Below are 24,260 nucleotides of genomic sequence, written 5' to 3'. Positions count from 1 at the left end.
TTGCTGAGATGATGACAAAATCCCAGGCAAAACATTGTAATCATGTATTGCAACAAGATTGAGGACTTCCAATAGTGGATGATAAACAGATATAGATTCTAATGGGGTGTGACAAATGAGAACCCAAACCTAACTTATGAAGCACATCTTGGCACCATTTCTCAGTTGCATTTATTTTGGTGGTGTTCTGTGTATTTGTGATTAAAAAGGAATTTTGAAATAGTTCAATGAACTGTAGTTTCAGACTGACGCAGTGTGTAAATGTTGTGTTTGTATGGCATAGATGTAATTGGGAACTTTTAATTCATTCATTCATTCATTCATTTCATTGTTGCCCTTATGGACAGTGTTTGAACTCGAAAATCACATGATGACACAATTTTCACTTCTTTCCTTTCTTCCTCTTCTCTTCCCAAAATCTCTTCATCCTTTGGCTGTGCTCCTGTTTCCTTTGCTCTGTCCATAATGTTCCTTTCTTCTTTCTCTCCTTTACAATAAATTTTGCACTCCTAACTTTGTTTCTGAAGTATTTTCTGTCTCCTATCATTTGCCTGTTGATCCCTATCTGCCTTAAGTCTTCGTCTATTTCATGATACCAATTTGTTTTCTTGCTTGAGCTGTTTACTACATCAAAAATTTTCTTTGTAAGTCGGTTGTTGTCCATTCTCTGTATGTGCCCATAGAAAGTTAATCTGCGTTTTCTGATCGCGTCTGTTAGTCTGTCAGTGTGCTGGTACAGCTCTTTGGTGGGTCGCTTCATCCATATGCCATCTCTGTGAATTGGTCCAAATATTTTTCTGAGAATTTTGCGTTCTATTTTTTCTGTGTCTATGATGCCTGATGCTCCAATTGTGGTTGTTTCTGACGCGTACAATGCTTCTGGTAATACAACTGTTTTGTAGTGCCTAAGTTTGGCCTGCCTCGATATGCTTTTCTTATTATAATGTGACCATGTGAGTTTGTATGCCTTCTGGAGTTTCTTCGTTCGTTCCATGTTAGCCGCCTTGTTTGATCCTCCCATTTGTATGTACTCCCCTAAATACTTAAATTTTTCGACTCTTTCTACGGATCCATATACCGTATGCATGGTGTGTACATTGTTGGTCTGTCGTTCCATATATTGTGTCTTCTCGTAAGATACCTGCAGACCTGTTTTGGCAGCTATTTCATGCAAGCATTCCAGTGCTTCCTTTGCCTCCTGTGTATTATTGCTGAGTATGGCTATATCATCTGCAAATGCCAGACATTTTATGATTGTTTTGGTTTCACGTGTTCTTCCCAGCTGTATTCCTTTAACTTGTTCCTCCCACTGCTTGATAATTTTGTCTAACACCATGTTGAACAGGATTGGTGAGAGCCCGTCTCCTTGTCGGACACCTGTGTGTATGTGGAAGGGTTCCAAAATTTCTCCCATGAACTTAATCTTGGAGGTAGTGTCTGTAAGCGTCTGTTGTATAAGTGCCCTGGTTTTTCTGTCGATACCATATTCTTCCAGTACGTCAAAGAGTGTCTGTCTGTCTATGGAATCATATGCTTTTTTAAAGTCCACAAAGGTTACTACAGTGTTTCTTGCCTGTCTGACTTTCAAAAGTGTTCTCAAGTTCCAGATCTGTTCGATGCATGATCTCCCTTTTCTGAAGCCTGCCTGGTATTCCCCAATTTGCAGATCTGCTTGTGGTTCTAGTCTGTTTAATAGCACCTTAGAGAAAATTTTGTATGTAACTGGTACTAGCGAAATGCCTCTGTAATTGTTTGGATCTGACTTATCACCCTTTTTATGTAACGGATGGATCAATGCACATTTCCATTCCTCTGGCACTTTCTCTGTCATCCAAATTTCGGAGATAATCTTATGGATTTTTTTGGTGATGTTTTCATCTTGGAGTTTCCAGATCTCGGCGATAATACCATCTTCTCCGGCAGCTCTGTTATTTTTCATTTGTTTTATGATTTCCTCTATCTCTTCTATTGTGGGTGGATCAGAATCGGCATTAGATGTGGTCTTTTGGAATGTTAATTTTCCTGTAGGTTTTTTGCAATTAAGAAGTTTATCAAAGTAATGTTTGAGAATTTTACAGTTTTCTTTTGTGTTTGTTTCCAGGGATCCATCTGTTCTTCGGAAGCAGAGGCTAGGGGGTTGATAGCCCTTAATATTTTCTTTGAAAGTTCTGTAAAAATTTCTTGTGTTATTTCTTTTGAAATCTTCCTCAATTTCTTTTAGTCTGTTATTGTCATATGCTCGTTTTTCCCTTCTGATTTCCTTCGATGCTAGTTTCTGAACTTCGTGAAATTCTTTCCATGTTTCTGAATTTCTGTAGCTACTGAACTTGTCCCATGCTTGCTTTCTTCTCTCAATGGCTTCATCACACTTTGCGTTCCACCACCTATGTTTGCGTTTTCTAGGTGGTTGTCCCCAGCACATAGTCTTCTGAACTGCCTTCGTCAGATCTGTCCATGTGTCTATTGAGTGCCTATTAATTTCTTCAACGATTTTATCCCTGTTTATCTTCAAGTATTCCGGATCAGGTTTGACTATTTTGTTTTGCGCTGTATGTTTCAGTCTTGGGATTGGCCTAATCTTAACTTGTAGCAAATAATGATCAGACTCAAAGACTCCTTTACGTGTTCTGACATTTAGAATTTCCCGCGAATTTTTCTTGGATATGGCCACATGATCAATCTGAAATTCTCCCCACACTGTGTTGGGTGCTTTCCATGTTGTAAGTTTTCGTCTTGGTTTTTGAAATTGTGTTGACATGATTTTGAGGTTAAAGTTTTGACAATATTTTATGAGGTGTTCCCCATTTCTGTTCGTGCGAATATGTGCTGAGTATGGGCCTGTTATTTCTCTGAATTTTCTCTCCTTACCATTGAAATCACCCATTACAATTTTCGCATGTCTTTCTGGTACGTTGTTAGTTACTTCCTCCATGTCTTCCCAGAAGTCTTCAATTTCTTGTGGCTTCTTTCTGTTATGGTCATTTGTAGGTGCATGTGCGTTGATAATTGTGTATGCTTTATTACCTGATTTGAAGGACAGTGTCGAGATACGTTCTGATATTGAATTGAAGTCTATGATGTTATCCATGACTGATTTGTGTACTGCAAACCCTGTACCAAACAATAATGGTGTTCCTCAATAATGGTGTTCCTCTTATGACAGCAAGTTTACCTTTGTAAATCCTGTAATGTTCTGTGTCGAAATGGTTTTCATCTACGAAGCGCGTCTCTTGGATGGCAAGAATTTTGATGTGAAATTTATCTAGCATGTCTGTCAGTTGTTTTAGTTTTCCAAGTTTGAACAGAGTGTTTGCATTGAGAGTGCCAAGGTAGTGCTTGCGAATAGGTTTTGAGAAGCTCCGACTCTTCTCCTCATGATGTTCCTGGTCCCCCAGAATCCGATGACCAGGAAAGTCCAGTCCGTTGACTGGGGCCTGGGGTAGCGGATTTCTTTCCATTTGTTCCATCATGATTACTTCAAGTTGAAGTTGGTTGTGGTGACCTTCAACAAGATCACGGTAATTGCAGACTTGATTGTTGAGATCAAGCCATATTTCACTGCCGCACCAACTAGGTAAACAGACGCAGACCACTAGTCGCTGGATACCAGAACAGACACTAATGGATTTCTTGATGTTGTGTGTTTGGTCTGCGAGAGCTATTTTATTTCGCTCAAGTCCGCCGGCAAGCCGGTGAGGACCCCCCTATCTGCCACCTGGGACGCGCCACGTCGGAGTATCACCTCTCCGCCTGCTACGACACTGTAGTAGGTTCGTGGTGGGAACTTTTAATATTTATTCTAACATATTTTTCAGTAGTTCTTTTCACACTTTTTTCATTTAACTACACCAATAGTGTATAATTATTACCTGCTAATTTACCCACTTAGCAGTGTTACTCTCATGAATAGTATAACAAGCAATTTCATTTTTATATTGTTAATATTGAGATTAGTGTCACTAGACAAAATTCAGTACATGCCTTCTCTTTATAATTTATTGCATGGCAGCAGTAACTACACACATAAGGTTTTGATGATTTGTTGCTTGCAACTATATCTGGTCATTCCACGTCAAGTAGTCTAGGTTTAGTGATGTTCTCCACTTGACTCATACATTTTGTTCACAGTTTGTTTGTAGGTTTACTAAACAGCCAGTGAAAGGGAGGTATGTAGCCCCAAAACTAGTATTTTGTGAGTAGGAACATTGTCAAGGGTGATAAAATGTCATTCTGATATTCGAAAAGTTTTGGTCACGTTTGAAGTAGTTTATTTCTATGGATAATTATGATTAAAGCTGAAAACTTGGTAAAATGGTTGAAAGTTTGCCTTGTGTGCATTCTGTAAGTTTTAAGTGTTTGATCCTGTATTTTTGCTCCAAGTGGCACTCCAAAGACATCAGTAAATTTTGTTGTTACAAAGCTTCTCCCAAGTTTAAGTAGGAAGTTCTCCTTTTGTGACTTTGTTGTCTAGTAGCTTGTTATAAAACCTGCAAGTAGTATTAATTGTGGGCTTATAGGTTTTGAGATTGTTGGGCTGAAGTTGACCAAACAATAATTTGCTGGAGGGGAAAAAAAAGTGACTTTTAAACTCTTGTTTCGTGAAAAGTATGCCTGGTGCATACATGTGTTAATTGTTATTTGAAAGACCATTCTTCTTTCTACAAAATTTGAAATTTCCATATTTGCTTTTGCTCAAATGTCTTACAATTATCCAGTAACTCTCTCAAGCAGATCATTATTTTGAGGTATCATAAAACATAGGAATTTTTAAGTATTTATGAGTCATAATGAAATTCAAATCTTGCTTAGGTCCATGGTGGATATTGACACTACCAGTTAGTAAAGAAAGTTGATATCCTTATTGTAAGGTGCTAAATCCAATAACAAGTCAAGTTAAGTCATGGGTTACAGACTTATTTCAAGTTCCCTAATGGGTCCTTAATAACTGTTGCCAAGCTTTGTATAAGTTTCTTCAGTAAGTTCCCAAGGCTTTTGGATACTTAGCATAGACTCCCAGGTTATGTTTGGGTCTTTCTATATTTCCAAAGCTATCAGTTTTTATAATGACTGCATCTGAGAAAAGTACTGCTGAACCAGTGATGTTTCACAAGTCATACGTATATTCGTGATATGTTGATCGGGGATCAAACATGAACTTTTTTGAACTGTCCATTGAAACATCTCAAAAGCCTTTTGGGATGCATAAAATTTATTAGTGATAAAAATTACAGGTTTTATTGACAAGCTAGTAAAATCACAAAAGGAAAGCTTCCTAAACAATGTACATAAAGAGAACGAGGTACTTATACATGGGAGAAATTTTGTCAAAGTAAAATTTATTGATCACTTTGAGTTTGCTTGGAGTAAAAATAATGGCTCAAATGGCATAAAACTTACAGAATGTGTACACTGCAAAATGTTCAACTGTCTTCCCCAGTTTTGCAGCTATGCCACAATTTTTCTTTGAAATAGAGCAGTTCAAACTTGGCCAAAAGTTTTGAAATGTCACTGCAACATTTTTGTCATCCCTTCACTTAAAAGGTTGCCATAAATAATTTTTAAAATATGTGGTCTAAAAATTTAGATACCTCTGCTGCTCACATAGCAAACCAGCATAGAAGATTTAAACAAAATTTGAGATGGTTGAATGGAGACCCCGATACTGCTTGACATGGAATCACCTCCTTTTGAATGAGGAAAGCTCCTCAAGTTTACAGTTAGTTGTTTTAGCAGCTGTTTTGTTTCTCCACCCAATTTGTAATGTTATTCATTATTGGTGTTCTACCTTTAATTTAGAGACATTCACATAACATGATGTAACAAGTCAGTCACATTGACCTCTGTTAAATTTTTCAGCAGCAAGAATTCTCTTACTTAAGTGTAAGTGAGGTGACAAAACTTGGCTTGCTTTAAACTCTCAATTTATTTAAGAGCATGTTCTTAAAGAATACTTAGTCCAAGCATAAATGGATGAAACAAAGCCAAAGAGAGGTGGTTATGTTTCCGTGTATTAAAACAATGAATTCTATAAACTTTGAGGGTTGTGGAAAGCAGCGCAGCAGTCAACATCTGTTGGTAGGTGCAGTGGCTGCACAGTTAGTCGGTGTCCACCCTCTGTTGTCAGCCACTCTACTTTTGCTACAAGAGGCCTTCAATGGTCAGAGAATAAAGAGCGTCATGATGAGATCCAAGGACTAACAAAATATTATTTTATGAAAAAAATTTGTGCACACATTCTGAGTAGTAATTAACTTGTTCTGAAATCTGCACATTAGCAAAGGAACTTGAGAGACTGTGTGAAATCTATAATGTCCACAGTGTTATGACTTTCATGAGAGATGAATCTCACAGCACTAAACTGCCATTGATCCAAGTGAGGACAGCACTGCTCAAATCAGCCACCTCATATTCCTCCTAACTTAAGAGAAAACTGTTAACTTTTGAGGCAGGAAGGTGGAACATGTCCTCGTCTGGCTATGAGTGTAACCAAATCACCAAAATGAAAGTAAAAACCAGTATTTGTGAAGAAGAAAATAGTATTTTCAGCCTGCAGTGCACTAAATGTGTAGCATTCATTTGTATTTATATTTGCACTTGTCATTTCATCATTTAAGTTAGTAGAAGCAAGCACATCTATTTTGTAGTTAAGATGAAACTCTGTTACATCAGCACATAAAACGGCAGCTCTCCAGGTAACAGTTTCATTGTTAAGGAACAGAGTTTTGTGTACCATTACTTAAAAAATCATTTGCAAGCAGGTTTAACATAATCTGATCCAAATTAAAAAATAACTTCTCTGTCCTCTTCAAAAATAAAAAATGGCAACATAAAAGCAACTCAGTTTGAATCTCTGTGAAAAAATCACAAAAAACATCTTACCATATGGGACAAAAATAAGACACACATTATTCCAACAGATGGTTTATGTTATGTAGTAACAAATTACTCGACCACAATATTATTGCATAGGGGAGTTAGGGCACTTTGGTCAGCTTATCTTGGGTCAATGTGTAATCAGGGTTGATAGTATAAGCGCAACAAATTGGAAAGTCCAGCAATGCGCTTTTCTTATTCATCATTGTAACTTCACCACGTTTCCAATAACTGCCAAGTCCAATAATATCATGGTTGAGCATTACTAACTATGGGAGCACAAAAATATTTTGTAAAATAGTGTATTATGGTGCTCGCAAGTTGTAGCGAGTATGCTGGATACCACTGTATGACACTAGATTTGATACTTCAGAAAAAATGCTAATTAAGGCAATTTTTGTGAGTAGCATATTATTTCCATCTGTATGATGTTAATTAGAAATTCACCTGTTGTGAACATTGTAGTTACCTGCCATGAAAGGTATATTAAAAAAAAAAAGCTTAGCAGTTCTCCTGTGTTAACATAATATCTGCTGGTACTAGAGACAAACAGTTTTGACTAAAAGTTAGGGAGCATGCAGGGCATTGTAGTACATGAATACATGAGACAGTGGGTGGGGTGGGGGGGGGGGGGGGTAGGGCAGAAGTCGTAGTTTTGTGTAAAGTGCAAAATATTTACAAAAGACAGCTGCTCGTCATCTTCAGGTGCTCACTGACAGAAGTTGACACGTAGCTGTCCCGTTGTGCAGCTTACACTAGAGTATCTGATGCAATGCCTGTGAACCATTCAAGCAGTCATTACATTGATAAAGCCCCAAACGGCACAACTCCAGATTTGTCTGTCCATAGACACAAGATTGCTTTATCCATTTAGAAAATCACAGCTAGCTTTCAGATAACAGAAGTTCATTATAACTGAAATAGTTGTGAGACCTGGAAGCCAAACACTACTGAATCTATCAATTTACACCAAAAAATGTTAAAACTACTTTTGAGAGAGGTTTCTTTTTCCATTGTGTCCCATAATTCCTAGAGAGAGAAAAGCTTCTGTTCATAAATCAGCATGGACTTAGAAAGCATCAATCATGGAAAATGCACCTCTTTCTTGTCTGTTACAATATCATTCACATCATGGATATATAGGCCAATGGGTAAATTGTATATTTTTAGATTCCAGAAAGTGTAAAACGCTGTACCACACTGCAGACAGTCAACGTAGATCCATGTGTAGGAAATAGATTCTCAAATATGTGACTGGCATGAAAACTTTTTCAGTAATACAAACAGTATGTTGTCTCTGATGGTGAGTTTTCATCAACGACAAAGGTAATCACAGGAGCACTCCATTGCAATGTGACAGAACCACCTCTGTTCTCCATGTACATAAATGATCTGTTGTATAAGGTGGTCATAGATCTGAGACTGTTCACTGACGAAGCTGCTGTGTAGGGAAAAGTCTTGTCATTGAGTGACTGTAGGGGATGCAGGATGACCTTGACAGAATTTATATTTTGTGCAATCAATGGCAACTTGCTTGAAATGTATATCAATGTAAGGACATGCAAGTAGGTAGGGGAAATATTACTGGAATGTGTGAACACAGTGTTAATGATATGTTGCCTGACTGTCATTAATTATCAAGATGGAAAATTGCAGAATGACTTGAAATCAAGTGAGCACATTAGGTCAGCTGTAAGAAAGACAAATAGTTGAGTACGGTTGGATTGGAAGAGTTCTGAGAAAATGCAGCTCACCTATAAAGCAGAATTACATACAGATTACTTATGCGACTCATTCTTGAGTACTGCTGTAGTGGATGCTTACCAAGTCAGAGTAAAGGGAAGCATTGATGCAAATCGAAGTGTGCTGCTGATGTTACTGGTTAGTTTAGCCACATGAGAATTTACAGAAATGAACGCAAATTCAAAACCTTGGCAGAAAGATGACTGTCTTTGTTGTGAAACACTTGTGAAGAAGTTTACAGAGCCAGTATTTGCAACAGGCTGCAGAATGATTCTAAGCTGCATCTAATGTTCATCTTGTGTAAGAACTGTAACAACAAAATAATGGGATCAGGCCTTTTATAGACACATACAGGCAATCATTTTACACTCGTTCCATTTGCGAATAGAACAGGAAAGGGGATGATGAGCCTTAGAACAAAGTATTTTCTACCATACTCAGTACAGGTAGAGTATGTATGTAGATGTATATTTACACAATGAAACTTGTGGTCTTTTTTAAATGAGCTATACTTGGAAGCAATTACAAGATCTTGGTAACGATCTTCTTTTTAAATGTTTAGCACTTGAAGAAGACGGATTTGATTCCAGACACCCGTTCTTCCACTGTTATGTGGCAGAAGTTGCTGCAGGACCAGAAGAAGATGCTGTTGTTCCAGACAAAGAAGAAAAGAGAGGAGCTTTTGGTTAGTATTATAATACTGCCAATTTTTAAAGACTTAATAGTTCATTTTTGTATGCTAATAATTTTGGAGATTTACCATTATTATAACAAAACAACTCAAAGTCTGGGTTGAAATATCAACAATATTACGGAAAGGATAGACTGTTACGAGAGGATAGATTGTTATGCGTGATACAGATGATCCATTGAGTTGCAGACAGACACAACAAAAGTACTGTTACAACTGAGCTTTCAGCCAAAGCATTTTTCGGATAGGGAACACACACATTCACACAAGCAAGCACACCTCCTTCACACATGACTGCTGTCTCTGGCCAGACGTAGCGGTCACACGTGCATGAGGTACGCTGGGCGGTCATGTGTGCGTGAGGTATGCTTGCTTCTGTGAATGTGTGTGTTTCCTTTCAGGAAAAGGCTAAGCTAAATGTGTAACTCTTTTTGTTGTGTCTTGTCTGCAATGCAACATGTCATCTTACTGCAATCAATGAGAAAAGAATCTCTACATCAGAAAAGTTGTTACTTGTATAAAGTACATAAAGAAAAATGCAGTTAATTATAAATACTCTAGTAACTCTTTCATCTTAATGTTTGTTAACATATCCTACATTTTATGCTTTAAGGATTAGAAGATGCTGTAACCAAAACTCGCCAACTGATCGCATATGCAATATACTTTTATGGATACTCTACTTGGAATGGTAAATCAATGTTCCTAGAAGATCTCTATGTAACACCAGATTATAGGAGTGTTGGGCTTGGTTCTGCACTTTTTGATAAAGTGGTTACGGTGAGTAGCTTTTAATGTTCTCAGAATATAATATTTTATTTATAACATACATTGTGTTGAGATGAACATTTTTTTCATTAAACTTTTTTAAACATAGCTCTAGAGAAGAGGCTCTGTTGGTTGTGTGAGATCACCAATAGAGATTTCTCACTCCGCAGTGGGACTGCATATGGTGACAATGATTTTGGCCCCCCCCCCCCCCCCCCCCCCCCCACACACACACAGTATTTTTTCTGAGGTGACTACACTTCAGAAGTAATAGTACACAGTGAAGGGATCTAATGGTGTGATTTTTTTTAACTGTCTGTATTTTCATTTAATGGACACCTTTGTTTGAGGAGAGAGTAGACGGATTGAAAGAGTACATTGGGGGTACCTACAAAGAGAGGAAGAACTGTCCGATAGCTTGATAGAAGATGAAATGTCAGGAGGCAGAAGGGTTAGATAACTTTCTAGCAGAATTTCTAAAATCATTGTAGGACTGGTAACTGAAAAAGACTCTGGAGATATGCCATCAAGTTTTCAGAGAAAAATTATCTGCTCTATCCCACAGATAGCTAAGGCAGACAAAAGTGAGAACTACTGCACACTCCGCTTGACAGCTCATGTATTCAGGTTGTTGACCTGAATGGTACACGGAAGAAGGGATAAGAAAACTGAAGCTCTCTTAGACAATGATAAGCTGGGCTGTAGGAAATATAAAAGCAGCAGAGAGGCAGTTCTGATGATACACTTGATAATAGATGTAAGACTTAAGAAAATTCAAGAGTTTTTTGTGGGATCTGTCAACCTACAAAATTTGTTCAACAACTTAAAATGGTGCAAGGTGTTTGAAATTCTCAGAAACGTTGGTATGTGTAGCAAAGAAAGACAGGTGATATACTACATGTACAAGAATCAAGAGGGACTCATAACCTTGAAAGGCCAAGAGTGAAGTGTTCAGATAATTAGGCCATAAAATGATGATTGTCTCTCTTCTCTAGTAGTCATTCTGTATATTGAAGAACAATGAAGGAAATTAAAAAAATCAAGAAGTGGCATTAAAATCCAGTAATAAGATTTGCAGATGAAATTGCTATTGTATAGAAAAATGGAAAAGTGCTACATGATCTATTTCATATAACATAGAAAATAATCAATTTTTGGCACTTGTTGACATCTGTGTCATATGATTCAAATGGCTCTGAGCACTATGGGACTTAACTTCTAAGGTCATCAGTCCCCTAGAACTTAGAACTACTTAAACCTGACTAACCTAAGGACATCACACACATCCATGACCAAGGCAGGATTTGAACCTGCGACCGTAGCGGTTGCGTGGTTCCAGACTGAAGCGCCTAGAACCGCTCGGCCATCCTGGCCGGCTCTGTGCCATATGAACTCATGGGAGGCAGACCTGTTAAAATTCCTGGAATCTCTAAATACATTCTCCCTTTTAAATTTCGCATGATCCTATTCCAAATCCCATGCTACTTTCGTAGACGTTGATCTCATCCTCACTGAAGGTCAGCTACACACTTCTGTTCACTTTAAATCTACTAACAAACAACAGTATTTACATTTTGACAGTTACCATCCTTTCCATATCAAGCATTACCTCCCATACAGCTTGGAATTTGAGCCAAACATATTTGTTTGGCTGCAGACTGTTTACAGCAATGCACCACCATTCTCACCTCAGCCTTCTCTGGGTCTAATTACTTCATCAGCCTAGTTCAAAAGCAGATTTCATGGGCTATCACATCCAACCCTGGTACTACTGATCCCTCCAAAAAACAACTTCAGAATACACTATTTGTCATTAATTATTATCCTGGTGTTGAATGTATTAATCAGCTACTTTGGCAAAGCTATGACTTCTTAAAATCATGCTCTGAAAAGACATCCATTCTGTCTGAGGTTTTGTCCACCACCCTTGGAATAGTATTTTGTCGCCCTCCCAAACTCCGCAATTTCCTTTTCTGACGGTGTGCTGCTCCTGCACCCATCTCCCTACTCTGTGGCTCCTATCCCTGTGACCATCCCTGCTGCAAGACTTGCCCTTTGTACCTTCCTGTCAGTACCTATACCAGGTATGTAACTGGCAAAACATATACTATTAAAGGGAGAGCCACCTGTGAAATGACACGCGCCATATATCAGCTGTTATGTAAAGAGTGTTCGGCCTTTTACATCAGCATGACTACCACTAAGTTACCAGTTAGGATAAATGGGCCAGGGAGGTGGTGTATACCGGCAGCACAAAGTATACTGTACAACATGACAGTTGTGACCTTGGTGACTGTTTCACCACACATGCCATCTGACTTCTTCCCCCAGACACCAGTTTCTCAGAACTCCACAGGTGGGAAGTAATGCTACAACATGTCCTTGGTTCTCACTGCCCACATGACCTTAATTTATGTTAATTTCTTGTGTCACAGCATTTCTTCGCAGTAACTACACCTTTTTAGCTTTCTGCATCTTTCATTTTTTGACCTGTCTATTTGTCGCCTTCCCCCTCCCACCTCAAATACATACAATGCACTTAGCTTTTCTCTCTCATTAACTCATGCATGATGTTTTAGCAGTAATCTGTCTTGCATATTACCCTGTCTTCCACCTTTAAGTTCTCAGGCTTTCAAACCTCGTCTGGTGCAGCCCCAACAATGTCTTTTCTTCTGATACCATCTGATAAATCTCCCCTGACGCAAGATTCTGGGTGACTGTGGAACTCTACTCCTTTTCCTAAATCTCTCCAGTCCTTTTCCTTCACCCCTCTTCCTTCTCCTTCAGCCCTTCTGCCAGAAGAAATAGCCACTGTCTCCAAAAGCTTGCATATGCAAAACCTTTTTTTGTGTGTTTCTTCTTCTGCTGGTGCTTAGTGAGTATATTTTTTATCTATCCATTTACAGTATATAATCTATTTAATGGAATTGTGCAGAATATGGATTGAGAGTGATGCACAGAAAGACAAAGGCATTATGGAGCAATAGAAGTGAGATAAGTGAGAAAATTGAAGAGCATGCCATGGTAAAGGAAATCTGCCAGCTTGGAAGTAAAATAACACAAGATGTACAAAGCAAGGAGGATATAAGTAGCAGACTATTGCTCATGTATACACACACACACACACACACACACACACACACACACACACAGAGGGGGGGAAGAAAAGAGAGGGGGGGGCAGGGCCGGGGGGGGGGGGGGTGGGGGGTATTCTTCACTAAAAGAAGTGTACTAGTGTCAAACATGGGTCTTAATTTGACAAAGATACTTCTGATTATGAATTCGTGCAGTACAGTGTAGAATTGAAGTGAATCGTGGACTGTGGGAGAACTGGAAATGAAGAGAATCAAAATGATTGACAAGATGTGAAACAAAGAGGTCCTCCATAGACTCTGTGAGAAAAGTAATATGTAGAAAACACTAACTAGAAGAAGCAATAGTGTGATACGATATGTAGGAAGACATGAGTGGTAAAGGTATAAAAATTGTAGGGACAGGCAGATATTAGAATACATAGAACAAATAATTGAAGATATTGCGTGTAGGTGTTACTCTGAGAAGAATATTGGCAAAAGAGAGGAGATCATGGTGAGGTGCATTGAACCAATTGGAAGACCGGTTACTAAATTAATTTTAAAAAAAAAACCTTCCTTAACAAATTACTCATATGTATAAAAAAGTTTGAACTTTTAATTATTTTCTTTAATCAATGACTATTGAGCAGAGAAATTGATTAATTTAAATAATTTGCTACCTGCAAGTTTGTTTCAGTCATTAATCAAACAATGTACAAACCATCAAGTATTTGCACTAATATTTTCTTAAATTATCCTTAAACATATCTTACCAAAGCCTCTCAACATAAATAAAAGAGTGTGAAGTATAATTCTGGAACCTGATGCCTGCATATTACTAATTATCCCATGATCATAATTGATTCCCCTGTATGCATTTTGATGAGGTCTTGACTTGTCAGTTTTAAATAGTTGGCCTTATTTCACTTTTTATTTCTGTCTTGAAAACTACAGTTTCCAACATAACAGTTATCAGATTCTCAGCTATTCCAATCGGTATTCTGTTGCTCTTACATTTGTCTGTCATGACACTTTAAGTCTTCTTTAATGCCACTTTTGCTGAATTGATCTTATTAAGTTTCTAAAACTGGAGTTTTTTCCAGATGATTCTATTAGTCATACTTTTCCTCTTGAATTGGCTTGTGAAGAACCTTCAACTCTATAACTGTAGGTATTTCTCTCACCTTGTCATAAGTATCTATTTTTGGGGGGGAAAATTTGGTAATGGAAGACTTGGTGCCTCGCATTTGTCCATTTCAGCCAGTCTTAACAAATGGAAATAATTGCTATGCAGTCATTCTAACATGTCCTGGCTACCTTCTTTTATATTTGAGCTAAACTTTTCTGTAACTCTACATTATAATATATTCCTGTTTCACGTTTTCCCCATCAATTTTCCTTTTCTCATTAATGGCAGTTATTTGTTTTTATGTAAATGAAAAGGGTAGATCATAGATGATTACTTTTTTCACTCTTTTTTTCTTTACTGTTTTAGCCAGTTTTAATTCATTTAGCAATCAAACACAAAAAGTACTTCTTTTTTCTATAACTTCATTGCTGCTACTACAGTAAAGGCAAATCACAATAATATAAATGTTTGCATGTCATCAACAATGCACTCAAGATACTGTAGCTTTTCTGCTTTCACCTTAGTGGAAAAAAAGGCTCAGTGTCAAAATGTTAGTTTCCCATTTCTGTTGCAGTTGTAAATCTGACACATTGCTAACTCTTCCATATAGCTAACTTGCTCTGTGTGGACTTGCATGTATCAGACAATTGCCAGTCACCCTAGTAGCTCATATACTCGTATTAGGAAACAGCTAGGCAGATTAAAACTGGGTACCGGTCCAGAACTTTCTTTCGTAAGCATTGCTCTTACACCTGAGCTACCCAGGGCAAATCAAATCCTGCGCTCATAGTTTCGCTTCTGCTGGTACTTATCTCCTCCTTTCCAAACTGGAACCAGTCCGCTAGACTTTGGCTAAACTATTTCTCCACAATATCCTTTCTTCCAGGCCTACTTGTCTTGCTAAGTAAGAAGTAGAACTTCTGTGAAGTTGGAAATAAAGAACAAGGTACTGGCTGGGAGTACTAGATGACCTGATGCCCAACGAGGAAGGTTTCAGTCAGTGTGGCCATATTATCATCCACAAAAAAGAATAATAGAAATGTGTGTGTTTGAAGACAGGGAAAAGTGTGTGTAAGAGCAACGCCATGGGGAATGAAAATAGCCACAGCAGCCACACACACAGTGTCAGAAGTTGGCATAACTTTTTAAGTCTGTTGAAAGAGTACGGGAAACAACTCTTGGATTTCTGTGCCAGTATGGGCTTAGTAATCACAAACTCCTTTTTTAAACATAAGAACATTCACCGGTATACTTGGGAAGGCAGGGGAACCAGATCTGTCATTGACTATATAACAACAGATCAGGAATTCAGGAAGGCTGTGAGGGACACACATGTATTCAGGGGATTCTTTGATGACACTGATCATTATTTAATCTGCAGTGAAATTGGGATTGTGAGGCCGAAAGTGCAGGAGGTCAGGTCCATATGTAGGAGGATAAGAGTGGAGAAACTTCAGGATAAGGAAATCAGGCACAAGTACATAACAGCGATCTCAGAAAGGTACCAGTTAGTTGAATGTAGTCAATTACAGTCATTGGGAAAGGAATGGACAAGGTACAGGGACACAGTACTAGAAGTGGCTAAAGAATGTCTTGGAACAGTAGTGTGTAAAAGTAGGATGAAGCATACAGCTTGGTGGAATGATACAGTCAAGGCAGCCTGTAAAAGGAAAAAGAAGGCGTATCAAAAATGGCTACATACCAGAACCCAGGTAGACAGAGAAAGTTATGTTGAAGAAAGAAACAAAGCCAAACAGATAATTGCAGCATCCAAGAAGAAATCGTGGGAAGACTTTGGAAACAGGTTGGAGACTATGGGTCAAGCTGCTGGAAAACCATTCTGGAGTGTAATTAGCAGTCTTCGAAAGGGAGGTAAGAAGGAAATGACAAGTATTTTGGACAGGTCAGGAAAACTGCTGGTGAATCCTGTGGATGCCTTGGGCAGATGGAGGGAATATTTTGAAGAGTTGCTCAATGTAGGTGAAAATGCGATCAGTAATGTTTCAGATTTCGAGGTAGAATGGGATAGGAATGATGATGAAAATAGGATCACATTTGAGGAAGTGGAAAAAATGGTCAATAGATTGCAGTGCAATAAAGCGGCTGGGGTGGATGAAATTAAGTCGGAACTCATCAAATACAGTGGAATGTCAGGTCTTAAATGGCTACACAGGGTAATTGAAATGGCCTGGGAGTTGGGACAGGTTCCATCAGACTGGACAAAAGCAGTAATCACACCAACCTTTAAACATGGAAACAGAAAAGATTGTAACAACTACAGAGGTATCTCTTTAATCAGCGTTGTGGGTAAAATCTTCTTAGGTATTGTTGAAAGGAAAATGCGAGTATTAGTTGAGGACCAATTGGATGAAAATCAGTGTGGGTTTAGGCCTCTTAGAGGTTGTCAGGACCAGATCTTTAGCTTACGGCAAATAATGGAGAAGTGTTATGAGTGGAACAGGGAATTGTATCTATGCTTTATAGATCTAGAAAAGGCATATGACCGGGCTCCTAGGAGGAAGTTATTGTCTGTTCTACAAGATTATGGAATAGGAGGCAAACTTTTGCAAGCAATTAAAGGTCTTTACATGGATAGTCAGGCAGCAGTTAGAGTTGACGGTAAATTGAGTTCATGGTTCAGAGTAGTTTCAGGGGTAAGACAAGACTGCAACCTGTCTCCACTGTTGTTCATAATATTTATGGATCATATGTTGAAAACAATAGACTGACTGGGTGAGATTAAGATATGTGAACACAAAATAAGCAGTCTTGCATATGCAGATGACTTAGTTGTGATGGCAGATTCGATTGAAAGTTTGCAAAGTAATATTTCAGAGCTAGATCATAAATGTAAGGACTATGGTATGAAGATTAGCATCTCCAAAACGAAAGTAATGTCAGTGGGAAAGAAATATAAATGGATTGAGTGCCAAATAGGAGGAACAAAGTTAGAACAGGTGAAAGGTTTCAAGTACTTAGGATGCATATTGTCACAGGATGGCAACATAGTGAAAGAACTGGAAGCGAGGTGTAGCAAAGCTAATGCAGTGAGCACTCAGCTACGATCTACTCTCTTCTGCAAGAAGGAAGTCAGTACCAAGACTAAGTTATCTGTGCACCGTTCAATCTTTTGACCAACTCTGTTGTATGGGAGCGAAAGCTAGGTGGATTCAGGTTACCTTATCAACAAGGTTGAGGTTACAGATATGAAAGTAGCTAGGATGATTGCAGGTACTAGTAGATGGGAACAATGGCAGGAGGGTGTCCACAATGAGGAACTCAAAGAAAAACTGGGAATGAACTCTATAGATGTAGCAGTCAGGGCGAACAGGCTTAGATGGTGGGGTCATGTTACACGCATCGGAGAAACAAGGTTACCCAAGAGACTCATGGATTCAGCAGTAGAGGGTAGGAGGAGTCAGGGCAGACCGAGGAGACGGTACCTGGATTCGGTTAAGAATGATTTTGAAGTAATAGGTTTAACATCAGAAGAGGCACCAATGTTAGCACTGAATAGGGGATCATGGAGTAACTGTATAAGGGGGGCTATGCTCCAGACTGAACGCTGAAAGGCATAATCAGTCTTAAATGATGATGATGATGATGATGATGATGATGATGATGATGAAAGAGTACTACCTCATGTGCATTATTACTTTTAAGACTGTATATACACTGATGGAAAAAAAAATTCACAACACAAAAAAAGTAATGTAGAGTAATGAAATTTCAGGAATACATTTGTTAGGTAACATATTTAAGAGATTTACATGTCAAACTCAAAGGTTAATGTAAGTGTGAGATAAGCCATTGCAAATGTGAAATACTGGTACATTAATAACCAGTCTAACCATCAGAATGTTGAGTGCAAGCATGGTAACATCCATGCATTGTGTTGTACAGGTTCTGGATGTCAGTTTGTGGGATGGAGTTCCATGCGTGTTGTACTTGGTTGGTCAATGCAGAGATGGTTAATGCTGTTTGTGGATGACACTGGAGCTATAGTCTGATGATGTCCCTTATGTGCTTGGTTGGAGACAGATCTGGTGATTGAGCAGGCTGAGGCAACATGTTGACACTCTGTACAGGATGTTGGGTTACAGCAACAGTGCGTGGGCAAGTTTTGTCCTCTTGGAAAATACCACTGGAATGCTGTTCATGAACTGCAGCACAACATGGATCGATTCATCAAGCTGACATACAAATTTGCTGTCAGGGTGCATGGGATAACTACAAGAGTGCTCCTGCTGTCATACGAAATAGCACCCCAGACCATCCAGCGTGTCGATCACGCAGCAGATTACTTACATGCCCTCAACTGGCCTCCTCCTAACCAACACACAGCCATCACTGGCACTGAGGCAGAATAAGCTTTCACCAGAAAATACAACAGACCTCCATGCTGCCCTTCAATAAGCTCTCGCTTGATACCAGTGAAGTCACAAATGGCAGTGGTTTGGAGTCAGTGGAATGCACGCTACATGGCATCTCGCTCAGAGCTGTCCTTGAAGTAACCGATTTGTAACGGTTTGTTGTATGGGCCAACTGTGATTCACATTGCTGCTGCAGATGCATTGATGCACCAGAGCCATACACCAAACACAATGATTTTCCCTCTTGGTAGATCGTCAGCTGGAGTCTGGTCTTCTTGTGGCCATCCATTCTCATGACCATTGCTGCCAGCAATCATGTACAGTGACTACATTCCTGCCAAGTCTTTTTGCAGTATTGCAGAAGGAACATCCAGCATCTTGTAGCCCTATTACATAACCTCGTTGAAACTTAGTGAGGTGTTGATTTGTCACCTTAAAGGCATTCATGAATTACATCAACTCACCTCGTTCAGTCTCAAAGGTAACTAATGCTCACTATGGTTACAGCGTGTGTTTCAAGCAAACTTGATTTACATCCTTATAGTGATGCTACTAGCAACCCTCATATGCGGCTGCCATGAAATATGAATAGACATAATTGTTCAGATATAGAAACATGTCTGCCAACTTCCATTTATGTTGCACAACTCCTTCTTGGTGTTGCAATTTTCACTCACTGTCAGTGTATGCAAGTATATTAGTATCAGTAAGGGACTTACAAACACATGCTCAGTAAAAACAGATGCTTCCTACTTGCAAGTTTGAGTGTGTGTACTCCGTGTTTTCTTTTTACTAACTTGAGCTTGTATTGTCTTGCATTTCCATTTTGTTAATTTCTTTAAACATTAAAGACATAATTTGTAGCAGGGTGGTTTAGACCAGACAACTATTCTGTTTGACAATGTGACAAGTTTTTTCTTTCATTTTATTGGTTTTCTGTTCTCTAATAAATTATTCTCTCTCTTTCTCCTCCTATCGTCCTCCATTCACTGTGCATGTGTAGTTATTATGAATGCTCGTGTGTTTTTGTGTATTAACTTATCCACTACTTGCTATGTAAAAAATTGCCTGTCTTCTTTTGGTTTAGTATATTGCTTATTTGATCAAATACACAAAAGTTCATTAATGAGATGTGTATGAAAGCAAAGCTAATACAAACTTGTATAAAATTGTGTAATGTGAGAGGTAAGGTGAAAGGGAAAATTAAAGGGAAGCAAAATTGTTTCCTTATAGCCTGGCCACTTGTGGATGGTGTATCTACAGTGACAAGAATTCCCATGCCCAGTACGCTGAAGATTCCACAGAGGCCTTCACAGACAGGCACTATCCCCCAGACCTACTCCGCAAACAAATTTCATGCGCCGTATCCTCATACACCCCTAATACTCCCAAGAACCAGCTGGAATGGGGCAATGGGACACCATCATCATCATCATCATCATCATCATCATCATCATCATCATCCCAGACTGTAGCGACCGAGCCAAGTCCTTCACCAGGGCTTTGACTACCTATCATAAGTCCCAAAAATAAGGGACATCCACCCACCACTTCTAAAGTGGTATCCCATTGCTTACCCAGTAACATCCTTTTCCATAGGGGTGAAGCCACCCACTGCTCCTAAAGTGGTATTCCATTGCTTATACAGTTACATCCTTTTCCATAGGGGTGAAGACACATGACCTGCCCGACCCACCCACCCTGCACATACTACTCTAGTCCTGTCACAGACTTATCCTATCAGGAGGAGGGTCACCTGTGAAAGCAGCCATGTCGTATACTAGCTCCATTGCAATTTCTGCACAGCTGTTGCACCACAAAATAATATATTTGGATTAGCTGTGTGAAAAGTAAGACATCTTCCCTGGTAATGCAAAAAACCATAGAAAGGCAGAGTATTGAGCAGTGCCCTAGTAGTCTGAGGCAATGAACCATTGGGCATCAACGCAACAAAATGACATCATAGGGAGAGAGGTGCCGTCATTGTGGTGACCACATACTGTCAAGCAAGAAGACCTATTAGAGCTCAAGAGTGCTCATTCAGGAAGCTGACAAATTGGAAGATGCTAGCCAGCATCTCTGAAGAGTGAAACTGGGCAGTATTACAGCTGTGGCTAGGTTTCTTCAGGAAATGACTGAGCAACATGAGCAGAACAAATGAAGTCATTTGCCAGCCAATGGCGACACCCAGCTACTACGACCTGTTGCTTTTTTGGGGTGAGGCTGCTGATATTGAAAAGGTATTGGCCAGCAGACTCTGATAAATATTCCCAATATCAGACCCTCATTCACAGGTGTTCTCAGTCACCGACATCCAGCTATGAGGACTTCTTCTCTCCTTGTATCCACCTCACCCAACACACTCCTCACCCATCTACATGTTGAACTGCAATCCACTTTTTTTTTTTTGCTCAGCTGGCACAATGCAAGTGTGTGTGTGTGTGTGTGTGTGTGTGTGTGTGTGTGAGAGAGAGAGAGAGAGAGAGAGAGAGAGAGAGAGGGGGGGGGGGGGGGAGAGAGAGAGAGAGAGAGAGAGAGAGAGAGAGAGAGAGAGAGAGAGAGAGAGAGAGAGGGGGGGGGGGGGGGGGGGGTGCAGGCAGGTGTGCAAACTGTAGCTCATTAAGAGATTCAGCTGAAAGCTATAGGTATTTTCATTCCTTTTTGTGTGTCTGTTGACATTTAATGCTTCTACAGTTTGGTGGGTTGTCTACTTTTCTAAATTATTTATTACTTAGGATGTTTAGCAAACATGGGACTGGCCACTGGAAGAAAGAAGAAATTTTTAAAGAGCCAGTCAGTGAAAGTACAAATACTTTGTCATTTTGAAGAGCAAACTTTTTACAGTGTTGTGCAACACTTATTTTCTAGGTCACCAGAAAAAATTTTTTGTTTCACATCAGTGTAAAGCAAACAAATAAGAGAAGGTGACAGCTCCATAAAACAGTTTCAGACAATTCAAAGGCATCAACATGTGTGTTTATACAGGGTGTTACAAAAAGATACGGCCAAACTTTCAGGAAACATTCCTCACACACAAAGAAAGAAAATATGTTATGTGGACATGTGTCCGGAAACACTTACTTTCCATGTTAGAGCTCATTTTATTACTTCTCTTCAAATCACATTAATCATGGAATGAAAACACACAGCAACAGAACATACCAGCGTGACTTCAAACACTTTGTTACAGGAAATGTTCAAAATGTCCTCCGTTAGTGAGGATACATGCATCCACCCTCCGTCGCATGGAATCCCTGATGCGCTGATGCAGCCCTGGAGAATGGCGTATTGTATCACAGCCGTCCACAATACGAGCACGAAGAGTCTCTACATTTGGTACCGTAGACAAGAGCTTTCAAATGCCCCCATAAATGAAAGTCAAGAGGGTTGAGGTCAGGAGAGCGTGTGGAGGCCATGGAATTGGTCCGCCTCTACCAATCCATTGGTCTCCGAATCTGTTGTTGAGAAGCGTACAAACACTTCGACTGAAATGTGCAGGAGCTCCATGGCGCATGAACTGCATGTTGTGTCGTACTTGTAAAAGCACATGTTCTAGCAGCACAGGTAGAGTATCCTGTATGAAATCATGACAACGTGCTCCATTGAGCGTAGGTGGACGAAACTAAAATGAGCTCTAACATGGAAATTAAGCGTTTCTGGACACATGTCCACATAACATCTTTCTTTATTTGTGTGTGAGGAATGTTTCCTGAAAGTTTGGCCGTACCTTTTTGTAACACCCTGTATACATTTTTTGCTCAGGCCCTTGAAGTATGTTTTTGTGCTTTTACTTTTGCTCACATTCACCAACTACCGTTTTATAATTTTCAGCATGTGTGTAAAGTTACTGTTGCTATCATATTTCTTTGAATCTTTTTCTTAATTTCCCATAACAATAATCACCACATCAAATTTAATTTTGTTGGAAGTGTTAATATTCTTATAAATTTTGATGTACATTTCAGAAAGCATGTGAAACAGGATGCAGCCGAATGGACTTCGTTGTTCTTAATTGGAATCCAGCACAAGATTTTTACAAACGAAAAGGTGCAGTTGACCTTACTTCTGAACAAGGTTGGCACTATTTCCGGCTCAACAAAGATTCAATGGAAAAATTAGCTTATAAGAAGGATAAGGGAGAAACAGAGGACTAACTTTTTGTGTGGCAGTATGCTGCGTTTTTCCTATGCAGTTTGCACTAGCTGATAAATCAGCTTTATTTTTTGTATATTTCTTTTAAGAACATTTGCAGTGACTCACTATAACTAGAGGCAAATTGTTTTACAAGTTTTATGCTTGTAGCCTTATCAGTCATTGCAAATAGAAATCTGTGTAAGTCAGAATTTTAGATAAACTGTGATTGTAATGATTCTAGTGAGTAGATGATAAAATATTATAATTCATCATACGTGAGAACTGTCACTATGAAGTGAAGTGTACCAGTGTTTGAGACTTGTGTGTTTTTGATACTGCTCTTATTTGTTTTGCTGTGATACTTTACATATTAGCTGTTCTAAGAAAATATCTTATAACTACAACATGTGATATGTGTGCAAAATATAGTGCATAAATTGGAGGTTCAAGAAATGGGAAATACTGAAAGATGTTTTGTTATTTTATCACTTGTATATTACTATTCATGTATACAAATAGTGAAATAAAGTAAATTCTTTTAAATAGGAAAAGTTGGAACAAATGAAGTTACATGTTTAATATACTGAAGGCATTGCCCTCACAGTTCCCCGTCTTGTTTTGTGCCAAAATCTGCTGTTACTGAAGAAGCAGTTTAGAGAGCATTGTGCAGTCTTTGTTTTAAGCAAAGTACATACATAAAATTTTTTATGAAGTAACTGAACATATCAGGAAACTAATGTCTTTATGATACAGTATTTGCTTGATGTCCAGAAAACTTTGTAGGCCTGATCACTACAATATTTTTTTCTTCCCAGATGTAAAAACCAGAACTTCTTTCTTTGCCATTAATGGGTTTATGTAGAGGAGAGATTAAAATTTAACAAATAAGATTACCTGGAATAAAGAATTTTTATTCTTTAAACATGATTATCAAACTGACACTTCTACAAATGTTTTGTTACAAACAGGTGAGAAATATAACAGTACATTGAAGAAGTGCAGAGAGGATATTTAGTGAAATAAAATTAATCTCATATTGCCATCTGAAGTAAGCAAGATCATTGCTCTAAAAAGTAAAAGTTTGTAAGGGGGTAGAGAATATCTCAAAATAAATAAATTTGTCACTATAACATGTAACATTCTTAGTCATTTATGTAATGCATCATTAATTTAGGCCGTTTTCCCAGAGATTAAGATACGTCAATCACTACTGCCCAGTGCCACTTGTTGCATCATTTTCAAAAACTTTTGGGAAGGCGATGTACTCCAGGGTTGTTACCAACCTGTTTAGTAAAGGGGTACTTACCCAGTCACAGACAGGATCCCAAATGGGCCGCTCCACTGCAACAGCTATTAAACATTTACTGAGCATATAATACAATCTTTAAATGATGAAATATACTGAATGGGATCTCCAAATTATTGAAGGCATTTTATTTTGTCAATCATAATATTCTTATAAAGAAATCAAGTTT

The 24,260-nt window shown here is 38.7% G+C and overlaps 1 protein-coding gene across 3 annotated transcripts in view; it reads left to right on the top strand.

Annotated features, from left to right (window-relative positions):
• The window catches only part of LOC124777015 (thialysine N-epsilon-acetyltransferase-like), a 56,286-nt gene extending 32,935 nt beyond the window's left edge, over nucleotides 1-23,351 (top strand). For all 3 annotated transcript variants that reach the window (XM_047252265.1, XM_047252266.1, XM_047252267.1), the window contains exons 4-6: nucleotides 9,179-9,301; nucleotides 9,921-10,087; nucleotides 22,617-23,351. In XM_047252265.1, the coding sequence (XP_047108221.1) occupies nucleotides 9,179-9,301; nucleotides 9,921-10,087; nucleotides 22,617-22,805 (479 nt within the window). In that variant the 3' untranslated portion in view covers nucleotides 22,806-23,351. The remainder of the gene's footprint in view (nucleotides 1-9,178; nucleotides 9,302-9,920; nucleotides 10,088-22,616) is intronic.
• Nucleotides 23,352-24,260: the final 909 nt, after the last annotated feature.

The sequence above is a fragment of the Schistocerca piceifrons genome, chromosome 2, assembly GCF_021461385.2.
Source record: "Schistocerca piceifrons isolate TAMUIC-IGC-003096 chromosome 2, iqSchPice1.1, whole genome shotgun sequence".
Lineage (NCBI taxonomy): Eukaryota > Metazoa > Arthropoda > Insecta > Orthoptera > Acrididae > Schistocerca > Schistocerca piceifrons.
This window is presented reverse-complemented; position numbering and strand designations above follow the sequence as displayed.